Source organism: Nannospalax galili, unplaced genomic scaffold (assembly GCF_000622305.1).
Source record: "Nannospalax galili isolate Female #2095 unplaced genomic scaffold, S.galili_v1.0 scaffold407, whole genome shotgun sequence".
In the NCBI taxonomy this organism is placed as follows: domain Eukaryota; kingdom Metazoa; phylum Chordata; class Mammalia; order Rodentia; family Spalacidae; genus Nannospalax; species Nannospalax galili.
Window position 1 is genome coordinate 488,593 of NW_008355644.1, and position 13,356 is coordinate 501,948.

The window sequence follows — 13,356 nt, forward strand, 5'->3', positions numbered from 1 at the left end:
TATTCTAAGGTTTTCCTTTTTTGTTCCCATTGCTGTTGATAGCATTATGGAAGTTCCCCGAGCCATAATGCTTCACCACCAAATTCTTTTTTAAAAAAAAATATTTTATTTATTATTTTTATTTTATGTGTATGCATGTATTGCCTACATGTAGGTAAGTGCACACGTGTCATAAAATGCCCTCGAAAGACAGCAGAGGCTGTCAGATTCCCAGGAACTGAAGTTACAGACAATTGTTAGCTGCCACGTAGGTGCTGGGATTCGAACCTGGGTCTTCTGCAAGAACAGCCAGTGTTCTTAACCACTGAGCCATGTCTCCAGCCCCACCACCAAATCCTTGATAAGAATTATACCCAATTATATGAGAAAATATACCTAATCAAACCATTCTTTATGCATCTGAAACAAGAAGGACTCACCATACAAATGATCCTGGCTCTGATAATGTACAATCTATGAGGTTAACTTTACATAGCAAGCATGGACAGAACCATGAAAGGAAATATCTTTTATTTAAAAAAAAAAAAAAAAAAAGCCAGGCATGGTGGCACACACCTTTAATCCCAGTACTTGGGAGGCATTGGCAGGTGGATCTTTGTGAGTTCGAGGCCAGCCTGGTCTACATAGTGAGTTCCAGGACAGCTTGGGGCTATAAGGAGACCCTGTCTCAAAAAGACAACAACAACAACAACAAAAAAAAAAAACCTTCCCAAAAGGAACAGTAGAAGATTTCCTAAGATTTAAATTCCTTTTATTCAAGTCTATAGCATTTTGTTATTTACAGACAAATATAACTACTTGCTTCATTATAAATAACAAATACTGAAGAAAAAGCAAGCTGACATTGTAATGACTTCATGTTTCAAATTTGTAAAGTTAAAATGAAAAAGATTATCTTTAGAAATCAAGTGTATACTTAAATTGTTTTTATTAAATTCTGATGTATTGGCCTCAATTTTCTACATGTGCAGAGAACATGTCTTGTGTTAAAGTAGACCAGCATCTTATTGAAGATGTTTTTCATGGTATTGGACTACCTCTGTTAGAAAATTTCTTTCTAAACTTCAAAAAGCTTTAAAATAAAACTTTGTTTTCCATTTTTTTTTTAAGACACTGACAATTTGTGGGGCTTGGTGGCCCATTCCTTTAATCCCAGCACTTGGGAGGCAAAGGCAGGTAGATCTTCGTGAGTTCAAGGCCAGCCCGGTCTACAGAGTGAGTTCCAGGCCAGCTGGGGCTACAGGAAGAACAGGTCTCAAAAAGACAAAAAAACAAAACACTGACAATTTATAGTTTCATCTACTCAGGAGGACTACTTGAACCCAGGAATTCCAGGTCAACCTAACAACAAGGTAAGACTCCCCACCCCCATCTCTTACAAGGGGGGGAAGAAAAAGAAAAGAGAGGAGAGTAGAAAGGGGAGCGTGATCCCTAACCCTACACTCAGAACTAAAGCCATGCGTTTGAGGTTAGCTTAGGTAACATAGCAAGGTCCTGCCTTTAAAAAAAGGTTGGGGGGGGGGGGGACAGAGGAAAGAAATATGAACAATTAATAAAAAAATTTTTCTTTTCAATTTTTGTTTGTTAGGTTTTTTGAGATAAAGTCTATCATGTAGCACTGGCTGACCTGGAAATCACTATGTAAACCAAGCTGGTCTTGAACTCATAGAGTTCACCTTCAAATGTCTATACATAAAAGTTTCTCATTTTAATTTGTACTCCTTTCAATCACAATATATACCATATCTAATTCGATTTATATTGGTTAGAGGCAGGAACAGGTTGGGAGGAGAGATACATTACTCAACAAACAATAAACTGAATACTAGCGTATATATGAAATTATTAGGAAGGTTTTCGATTTTTTTTCAATCTTCATTTATCTAACTCATGCTAATCAGTCTTTCTCAAGGAGTAGGCATGTGCCAAATCACAACCTTTACAGTATGTGCTTCCTCTTTGGATACTCTGCCTATATCAGAATTAAGAGGAGCTGCCTATAAAGAGTGCCTATCTTCAGAGGGAAAGAAATTTACTAAGTTGTCTGAGGAAAAAAACGTCATGTGGTTCTTCAGTCCTCTCAGATGATCAAAGGACAACCATTACAGATTTGGTGCAACCTTCCCCCTTTTGGAAAGATAGTTAACAAAATCTCTTTTTTCCTAAATATTGGAGATTGAACCCAGGGCCTAGCACATGTTAGGCAAGCCCTTTACTACTGAGCTATATAACCCCAGCCATTAATCTTTCAAACGTAAGTCGCCTAATATGCATGAGATAAAGGGGGGGGGGGGAATACAAAGATCTAAGATATATGGTTTCTGTAGTCTCCAAGAACATATAAAAATTACTAACATGTAGCAGGAAATTACAAGTATCCCAAGAGTTATAAATTCAGGAGAGATTATATGCAGCTGTAACTGGAGCTAGAAGGAAAAGGAAATATGCCGTGATAATTTCATATACAAAGAAAGGACAGAACAGGATTCTTGGTAAAAACAGTAAGCAGGGGCTGGAGAAATAGCTCAGTTGGTAAAGTACTTGACACACAGCCTGAGGACCTGAGTTCAATCCCCAACAGCCACATAAAAACCTGGGTGAAGCAGAATATACTTACACTCAAAGCTCTGGAGAGGCAGACAGGAGGATCCCTGGGGCTCTCTGGTCAGCCAGCCTAGCCTAATTGGTGAGTTCCAAGTTCCAATGAGAGACTCTGTCTCAAAAGAACAAGGTGGATAGCACCTAAGGAATGACACCTGAAGATGACCTATGATCTCCACATGCATGTGCACACACATAAACATATACACTCCAAAACAACTCTAGCCTAGGAACATTTACAGCACAGAGCACACCATAAAGAGGTGGGAATGGGGGCTCCCAGTGTGGTGGCTCACACCTGTAATCCTAGCTTGCAAGAGTTTAAGGGCTGGGCTATACAGCAAGTTCAAGAGCAGCCTAGATATTTTAGCAAGACCTTGTCTCAAATTTAAGAAAAAAAGAAGAAAAAGAGCTGAAATACAGTTCAGTAGTAGAGTATTTAATTAGCATGTCCAAGGTCCTGAGTTGAATCCCCAGTATTAAGGGACAGGCAAATGGGGGAGGAGCTAAAGCCAAAATACAAACATACAAACATTTTTATTTTCGAACCCAATCATTCTGTCTAACCATTAGAAACTGATGTCTAAGGAAACTCCTAAGTTAATGTAAAATTACTAAACTACATTGAGAAATAACACAAATACTCCCTACACAGAGAAATTTCTGCTTGCTTCTTAGGAAAGGCAAAAATCATTTATTGATTCAAGCAATGCGAAGATGTTGAAGCTAGCCAAGCATGGCGCACGCCTTTAATCCCAGCACTAGGGAGAGAGAGACAGGTGGATCTCTGTGAGTTCCAGGCCAGCCTGATCTACACAGAGAGTTCCAGGCCAGCTGGAGCTACAGGGAGACCCTGTTTCAAAAAGACCAAAAAACAGATGTTGAAGATATGAATTGTGTCTGGTTGCAAAATTCTTATTTCCATAATTTTAAAGCACTTTAAATATATATATACACATTAAACATGTTAAATTCATGATGTTTTAATATTTGTCAGGCTTTCAAAATGGCTTAGGTGGATATTTTGCCATGTCTCTACAATTCTGAATAACATATGACCTAAAACATAATGGTGCTGGAAATGAAGAAGCCCAATCCTTGAAACTTAAAGCTTTTTACATATTGGCATCAAAAGCTTGTTCATTCATATACACAATCTTCCAAAACCAAAAAGCTGTGACTTCCCATTCTGGGGAAAAATGTACTTCCCAGGTAACAAGTACATTTTTTAGACATTTTCCTCCATCTCTGAATCAGGAGATTTTATTTTTATTTATTTTTTATTTATTGTTTTTATTTTATGTATATACATGTATTGACTGCACGTATGTGAGTGCACCCATGTCATGCAATGCCGCAGAGGTCAGAAGAGGGCTTCGGAATCCCCTGGAACTGGAGTTAAGGACGGTTCAAAGCCGTCATGTGGATGCTGGGAATCGAATCCAGATCTTCTGCAAGAGCAGTCAGTGCTCTTAACTGCTGAGCCATCTCTCCAGTCCCAGGACACATTTTATAGTGTGAAAATATTAATTTAAATGACAGCTTCTTGAGCTCACAACAATCACCAATTCCTTTAGGGTGTTTAGGAAGCTAGCATCATGTTGCAGAGTGATTTCCTGGCATTTTGTTCCCAAGCCAAAAAATGAGGCTCCAATATAACCCTCCACCTGCAGCTCCCTTCTTGTACTGCAAAGGCTCTGGGCATCCACACACTTGCAGCTCTGTGTAACTTCACACAAAAGACTGGCAAGTGGCCAAGGAGTTTCTGCCACAGTATATTTTCCCCCAAAGTTCAAGATTTTCTAACTAATCCAATTCAGCCATGAAAAGAGATCTACTTTGGTATACTATGTCAGCGTAAAACAAATTAAATTCTATCTTCTAGTTAACAAAAATGCAAAGCCATTAAAATATATACATATTTTTTACAGAGCCCTGTGAGAATAATTCTATGAAGATGCTTAAAACTTCCTCAACGAGTTATTTCCTCAGAATTTTACCAACAGCAAGAAAACCAATGGCAAATTCTTTCTAGCACAGAGAGGTTTAACTCTATTTCCAAAGCTCCATTTTGAGCATTTCATGCACACTGCTACTGAATATCAAATACAGATGCTGTCAGTCCCTGGTCCATGTATGACCTATGACTACAATTGTGAGATACAAATATTTTTAAGAATGACCTTAATTTCTGCTGTCTCTAAAGCAAGAAATACTTATAAACAGACGAAAACATGTTTCTATAAATCAAGAAGCTGTGATATTCTAGTATAAAATTTCCTAAGGGAAAGGGGAGGTTAATGGAGGGCTAGGATGTGGTTTGGCATGCACAAGGCCTGGGTGCAAACACCTGGAGCAGCTCGGTTAATACTTAGCTTTTTAGAAAGGAGTATTCCACAGCAACAAGCAACAATACAGTAGGCACCCTTGTGTGAAAATCTCAGAAAGCTCTTTTTTCTTTAAAGTATTTTATTATTTTTCTTTTACGTGTATGAGTGTATTGTCTGCATGTATGTAAGTGCGCCCATGTTATGCAGTACCTGAGGAGGTCAGAAGAAAGTGTTGGATCCCCTGGAACTGGAGTTATGGATGGCTGTTAGCCACCATGTCATGCTGGGAATCAAACTTGGGTCCTCCACAAGAGCAGCCAGTGCTCTTAACCACTGAGTCATCTCTCTAGTCCATTTTTCATTTTTACTAAAATCTTTCACTCTAGCTGCTCTCTGTTCCAGGTCTGAACACAATAAGTAAAGGATTACTAAAACAGTAGTTGTCTGAATGACTTAAGCCCTTAAAATAGCACATACCTAGCACTCAGGAGGCTAAGATAGGAGCCAGCTAGCAGGGCCCTGGCTGAATCTCCTCCTCTGCAACAAATGAACAGTGATATTTGAACTTTAAATCCCAATTTCTACTCAGTAATGCCTTCATGTGACATAAAAAAAACTTTGTAAAAAAATAAAATAATAAATAATTCCAAAGGCTCTTTCAAATGTGCCGCCCCCCCAATTCCAGTGTCAGCAAACTTTAGAACTAAGGGTAAGCTGATTAAAACAAGAATTGTTCATAATTTATGATCAAGGAAATAAACTTGCTTTACAAAGTTAAAACAGCACATTATACTTCTCTGCAGATACTAAATGGATAACGAATAGTTAAACATTGTTTTTAACCTAAATATCCCATTCTAAGTAGTCACAAAAATAGATACTACTTTACTATCATTTACATGAAATGGACATGAGCATGGTAATACAAGGAGACAACAAGGCTTCTAATATATATATTGGAGACAAGGTCTCACTATGTAGCCCATGATGACCTCCAACTTATATCCTGCTTCAGTCTGCTGAGTGCTAGGACTATAGATATACACCACCTGGCATAGCTATCTCCAGCCTCTTCTTAAAGGATGAGATACTTTAAAAAAATAAAATAAATAAAGCCAGGCATAGTGGCGCATCCCTGTAGTCCCAGCACTTGGGAGGCAGAGGCAGGCGGATCTCTGTGAGTTCAAGGCCAGCCTGGTCTACACAGTGAGTTCCAGGACAGCTGGGGCTACAGAGAGACCCTGCTTCAAAAAGACAAATATAAATAAATAAATAAATAAATAAATAAATAAATAAATCAATCAATCAATCAATCAATCAATCAATCAATCAATCAATCTTGAAATGCTGAAATGGTAACACCAAGTTCTTACATTTATCTCTCAGGAAGTAGAAGAGCATACAACCACAAGGAGATAAGGAAGATTATCAAAATGATCTTTTTTAAAAATATATTTTATTTATTATATTCTATGTGTATTCGTGTATTGCCTGCATGTATGTGAGTGCACCTGTGTTATGCAATGCCCAGAGAGGACAGAAGAGGCCATTGGATCCTCTAGAATTGCAGTTATGGACAGTTGTTAGCTGCCATGTGGGTGCTGGGAACTGAACCCGAGTCTGCAAGAACAGCCAGTGCTTTTAACTACTGAGCCATCTCTCCAGCCCCGAAAAAATGAAGTTTAAATTTGTTAAGAATACATTTGTGCACACAATACCATTTCTACAAAATATTAACTTACCAGTATGTGCTGTAGCTACTGCAATCCATACACACTGTGTGCTGAGCTTTCTCTTGCTTTTCTGATTTCTTATGGTTGGTTAAGGGTATCTGTGCATCTTCATAATGTTTTTTTGCATGGCCATTCACATACCTTATAAAACCAAGTGAAAATTTTACTTTAAATATTTCTTTGGAAATCAAAGTAGTAAGAGATGATAAAACTGTTAATCAAATTAAAATGAAACTCTCTCATAAAAATGTTAATCATCTGATGGTATATTAAGCTAAATACTTAGAGTATACTCAATTTTGTAATTTAATACTATAGTCAACTTCCAATTACACACTAGATTAGGGCCAGGCAAGGAAAGGCTTATCTATGCAAATTAATTTCAATGCTATTGATAGGATCACTTATTAACTTCCATACTAATGCTTTCCCTGTAGCTTTTTATAGTTTTTCTTAGATTGCTAACACCCAGCTTGAGTTATCAAAAATAAACTCTATGCACTAAATTAATCAACCACCTTTCACAGGGCCATATGTTGGCATCGCATCTAAAATGAAGTCAGAAACACTGACTTTTCATGGATATGGCTTCAGATCTTTTCTCTGAATCCTGGTCAGCAATATGCATACGGAAATGCATCTGTTTAAAAACAATCCAAACAAAACACAAATTTATCAGTGGTTGGGTATGTTCATACAGGTTTAATAACTTTCCATTTCAAGTTTAATAAACCATTTTCACTACATTTATTTATCTAATAAATAAATATGAGGGAGAATATCCATGGCTCAGCACATACATAGAGACTAGAGACCCATCAAAGTTGGTTCCCTCCCTCTACCATGTGGGTCCCAGGGACTAAACTCAGGTCATCAGACTTGGCGGCAGGTGCCTTTACCTGCTGAGCCAACTTGCTAGCCTTAATAAATCATTTTATTACAGCAGGGAAAGTGAAATCAAAGTATTCGTATGCACATGGTATACACACAAATTCATCTACACTTTTATATAAAGACTATGTAATGCTGTCCCTGACTACTACTGTGAAAACCATTCCAACACAAAACATCCTAGTTCCTAGAAAACAGCCACTCTACAGAAATCAGGACCTCTTTAAAAACTCAGTCAAAACAAAAATGGCACCAAAATAAACAGACTGACAATTTCATCATAAGGCACAGTAATTACAGGAGGAGCAGCACTTACCTTGGGGAAGGTAGGAGCGCTGTGGTAAAGTAGTCAACTTAAGTCCAGCCTCCACACCCCAGGAAAACTGGACCTATGAACCTCAACTCAGAATTTAATCATTTTTTTTCTTTTGTTATTTTTTTTCACTGTACTTTAAAAACATGGGTCCTCTGTCTCCATAAGTGGACTATTATAATTTTAAAATAACAAGTAAGGGAAGAAGTTAGCCTGCTTCAAAAACTTTGACACACACTGGCCTTACAAGAGCAGTAAGTTACTAACCTTTCTCAGTATCATATGGATTTTTAGGTGTTAAACTAAACAACCCATGACTCAAAATGAATGACTGCAAAGTCAGCACATGAAACACATGCTTTGAGATAACATGTTAAGAAATACTTGCTATTTAACTGAAAAGGTAAACTCTAAGCCATCATATAATTTCAGTAACCACCTTTTCTGTTCTTAAAGCACACATCACGAAAAAGAATGGTAATGAGGAGGTTCCTTCATAATCAAATAAAAATGCTGAACAATAATATTTGTAAGGATATTACCATATTCAGGGGTTTGAAACTGATAATCTTAAATAGTAAACAAAAAGATCTTTAATTACAATCATAGTTTCTAAATATACTATGTTTCCATTGTTCCTACATGATTGAGAACAAAGGATAATGACATTTATATATGAAGATGTCACAATGAAACCACTTTGTATGCTAACCTGAAAATCTGATAAAAGAAAATAGCAAAATAAAATGTTCCTTTAATGTAAGTGATGAAAGTTTTAATTATTGATGGGTGACATTAACAATGTTTTCGCTAATACCCAAATGCATTAATCAGAAATTAACAGTTATATAAACTAACTTACATAAAATAAGTATTTCCCTCATCTAGCTTTGGATTTCTTTTTAAGATTTCTTTTTATTATTTTGTAACTATGTAGATATGTGTATCCTCTAAGTGGGTATGTGTAAGTGAATGCAGATGCTCTTGGGGACCAAAGATGTGAGATCCTCTAGAGTTAGAGTTACAGGTGGTTGTGAACTACCCAGCATGGGTGCTGGAAACTGAACAGAGGTCCTCTGCAAGAGCAGCATGTAATCTTAACTGCTGAGCCATCTTTCCAGACTCTGGGTTTTAACTTCTGAAGACTGTACAAGAAGGAATCTATTTCACCATATATGTCACAGATCCTAAAAACAATCTCAAGAATTTGAAAAAAAAGTAGAATAGTGTCAATAAGTCCAACAAAATGTGTAAAATACGCTACCGATAAATCATATTCCCTAAAACATTAAATTGGCAGAATATTCAATTTATAGTTTCTGTGTAAGCCTCAAATTATTGAAAAATCAGTATATTTGGTAATCAACACCTAGAATTATCTAAGAGAAATAGAGATCAAATTCAGGATGCTCTTAATTATGTTTCATCTACATAACCTTATACTTTTCTTGTCTGTCAAATTTCTAACTTGCCTGCAATTAGAAAGAATTTACCTGCAGAATCTAGAAATTTTTCAACTTATTTTTCCAAAACTCTACCTAAGGAATCATTTGTTGCTTGCTATTAAGAACATTAATCGTTCCAATATTTTTTTCTAAAATATTTTCAGCCGGGTGTGGTGGTGCATGCCTTTAATCCCAGCACTAGGGAGACAGAGAGGTAAGTGAATCTCTGTGAGAGTGGTCAGCCTGGTCTACATAGTGAGTGCCAGACCAGTTGTGGCTACAGGGAGACCCTGTCTCAAAAAAGACTCCCCCAAAATTTTCTTTTCAGATTTTTTCACTAGCTTATGACTTTCAATATTCAGGTCATAGAGCACTATGAGACACCTGGAAGACAAAACTACATAAATCTTATTACATTATAATTTCTCCTCTCAAAATCTAGAAGAATCTGACTCTTCAAGTGTGGAACTTAAGTGTTTCTACTTTTCTTTAAAAAAAAAAAAACTTATCTGTATGAAATATTTTCAAGTTCATTAAGATACACTGTAAACAGCTAGGTGTGGTGGCGCATGCCTTTGGTCCCAGCACTCTGGAGGCAGATGCAGGTGGATCTCTGAGTTCAAGGCCAGCCTAGTCTACATAGTGAGTTCCAGGCCAGCTGGGACTACAGGGAGACCCTGTCTCAAAAAGACCAAAAAAACCCCAAAAAAACCTGTTAACATCTTCCAGAACTAAGTATATATGAAAAGAATACTCAATTCTAGGACTCAAGGTACAAAAGAACACAAGTTAACAGAACAACAAAGATGCTTTCTTCATGAGTGAGAATTAAAACAATGGATAAATTTTCCAGATAAATACAATACAGACTTTAACCCTACTTGATTTAGTATGATGTCCTATCACCTTGCTGCTAAGTAACTAACCTGTAAAATAAACTCAAAGCAGGCCTCCTCCCTCTCCTCAACCTCCTCCCTCCTCTGCCTTCTCCCCTTCCTCCTCCTCCTCCTCTTCCTCCTCCTTTGTTGTTGTTTTTGTTTTGTTTTGTTGCGATAAGAGCTCATTCTTTAGCTCAAGCTATTCTGGAATTCACCCAGGCTGAACTTATAGTAATCCTCCTGCCTCAGTTCCCAAGTGCTAGAATTATAAGCATGAACCACCATGTCCAACTCTCAAAGAAGAAGCTTTCTAAAGCTAAAAGAACAGCAAAAATATACTCGCGTTTATGTTAGAAGTAGTAAGTAATACCATTTTGAAGCCAAAAACTGGAAAGAAATGCTCAAGACTAAAACTGAATCTACATGGAAAGCAAAACATTTCTGTTTTAAAAAATATTTTATTATTTTTATTTTATGTGTATGAGTATATTGCCTGCACGTATGTGAGTGCACCCGTATTGTGCAGTGCCGATAAGGTCAGATGAGGGCTTTGGATTCCCCTGGAACTGGAGTTAAAGACAGTTTGTAGCTGCCATGTGGGTGCTGGGAATCGAACCCGGGTCCTCTGCAAGAGCAGTCAGTGCTCTTCACTACTGAGCCATCTCTCCAGCCCCACATTTCTGGGTTTTTTTTTTAATTATTTTTATTTTCTGTGTATGAATGCTTTGCCTGCATGTAAGTGCACCTATGTCATGCAATGCCTAGAGGTCAGAGGAAGGCATCAGATCCCCTGGAACTGGAGTTACAGGAAGTTGTTAGCTATCATGTAGGTGCTGGAAACAGAACCCAGGTCCTCTGCAAGAGCAGTCAGTGCTCTTAACTGCTGAGCCATCTCTCCAGCCCCTGGCTGTTTTGAGACAAGGTCTCATTTAGCCCAGGCTGGTCTCAAACTCGCTATATAGCCAAGGGATGATCTTGAACATCTGATCCTCCTGCCTCTATCTCCCAAGAGCAGGGAACACAAGCATAAGATACCATACTAGTTTTATGCAATGCTGGCAATTAAACCCAGGGCTTCATACATGCTAGAAAAACATTCTACCAACTAAGCTACATCCCCAGCCTAAGAAGGCAAAATATTTTCATGGAACCATGAGACATTTGGCACAACACACACACACACACACACACACACACACACACACACACACACAAACACACACATTTTCCCTCCAGAAAAATGTATCTGGGATTTAATCCAAAAGTCAATAACGGTGGAGTCAGGACAGGTAACAGGTTAAACAAACTTGGCTACATATTGATAACTGGTGATGTCGAGTAATGAAAATGCAGGGCTCAAATACATTCTACTCTGAAGTGGGTTTAAACCTTACCCTACTAAAAGGCTTTTAAAAACAACCATTAAATGAACTTTTCCTTCAATATTTTAAAGTTCCCTTGCTTCATTTTTCCAACCAAATATTACTACTAGTAGATAGTCTTGATCACAGAACTAATTCTTCTGAGTGGTAAGGATTTTTCCCCTAGATGTCCCCCAGTTGTATCAACAATTGGGGAGGAAAGTGCTACAAAGAATGGCATGCTATGATTAACAGAAATATCAAATATACTCAACTCAATACACTTTGATATAAAGCTTGCAGGCAAATATTCAAAAGCAAGAAGGATAATGAGAATAAATATGTCACCTACCTTCCACAGTGGACACTTGAACAAGTCAAACAGACCCAGGGGCTTTTGTTGGATCTGCACACTAATAAAAAGAAAAATACAATACGGTATTTGGATCATGTTATTTCCTGCTTTCTTCTCCAATCTCTAGTCCATATCCTGTGATTAAATTATAAATTCCATGGCTGCCTCAGTGTACTGAAATCACAAATCCCACCTTTGTGAATTTACACAAAATGACTGTCTACTTAAAACTCTATTGAAAAGAATGTAAATACATGTCATTTTCACTGTTGACTCAATTCAAAGTAACACATGTATATTTGTTCCTTTTCTTATTCTGTTCACGGTTTCCAACAAGTTAATAACAGTCTGTTTTCCCATAAAAAGTCCATGTTTTTCTTAAGTCTAGTCCTTAATTCTCAGTTGCAGAAAATATGGCAAATGCACTTAATTCTTGCTGATGATGTAAACATGACAATTATTTTAAGTATTATACCTAGTGGAGCAAGCAAGACAAGGTATGAAAACCTTTAAAATGTTGATTAAATTTTTGCTTGTTGCACTAGGGATGTGACTCAGTAGTAGAACACTTACCTAGCATGTATGAGACCCTGGGTTTGATTCCCAATACCTCACTTTGAAAAAATGTTTACTATTTCCTTATTCATTTACAAACAAAAATCTAATATGCAAAAATGTAAATTTAATTCACAATTTTTTAAGAATAGAACAGGTCACAGCATGAATGTTTCCTACATATAATCCTAAAACCATTTATTTCCATCAAATTTAGGGAAAGTATCTTATTATAAAAGAAAGTTTCAGAAGTTTATCTGTAAGATGAACATACTTCCCATGCAAACAGAATTAACTTTCCAGGCTTTTCTATAAAATTCAACATGAAACACAATATAGCTGAAATTATGTACACAGGCACACACACACACACACATGCACTCACATAATAAAAGTGTACATGATAAGGGGGCTGTTAAGAATACTTGCTGTTCAGTTCCCAGCACCCATAATGACAGTTAACACCTGTCCTTAACTCCAGTTCCAGGGGATCCAATGTCCTGTTCTGGTCTCCAAAGGCAATGCATCCATAGGTGTACTTCAATATATGCAGGCAAAAAACACTCATACACATAAAATAAATAAAAATACACAAGCAGCTGGGCGTGGTGGTGCTTGCCTTGCAGGTGGATCTCTGTGAGTTCAAGGCCAGCCTGATCTACATAGTGAGTTCCAGGACAGCTGGGACTACAGGGAGACTCTGTCTCAAAAAGACCAAAAAAAAAAAAAATACACAATCAAAATGTTTTAAGCTCTGTATATAGTATCTATTCAGCAAAACATGAAAAGATCAAACCAAAAGTTATATACATACATATATATATATATATATATATATATATATATATATATATTTATTTAATTATATAATATAAATATAAAAAACTCTATCTA

The 13,356-nt window shown here is 37.1% G+C and overlaps 1 protein-coding gene across 8 annotated transcripts in view; it reads right to left on the reverse strand.

Annotated features, from left to right (window-relative positions):
* Usp3 (ubiquitin specific peptidase 3) overlaps positions 1–13,356 on the reverse strand; it is a 116,684-nt gene that overhangs the window by 54,952 nt on the left and 48,376 nt on the right. For 3 of the 8 annotated variants that reach the window (XM_008853002.2, XM_017803162.2, XM_029556076.1), the window contains exons 2-3: positions 11,905–11,965; positions 6,674–6,805 (exon numbers count right to left, since the gene is read on the reverse strand). In XM_008853002.2, coding sequence (XP_008851224.1) covers positions 6,674–6,805; positions 11,905–11,965 — 193 coding nt within the window. Of the gene's footprint in view, positions 1–6,673; positions 6,806–7,182; positions 7,305–7,871; positions 7,945–11,904; positions 11,966–13,356 lie in introns of all 8 variants that reach the window. The other 5 variants (XM_008853003.3, XM_029556078.1, XM_008853005.3 and 2 more) reach the window with 4 other exon arrangements.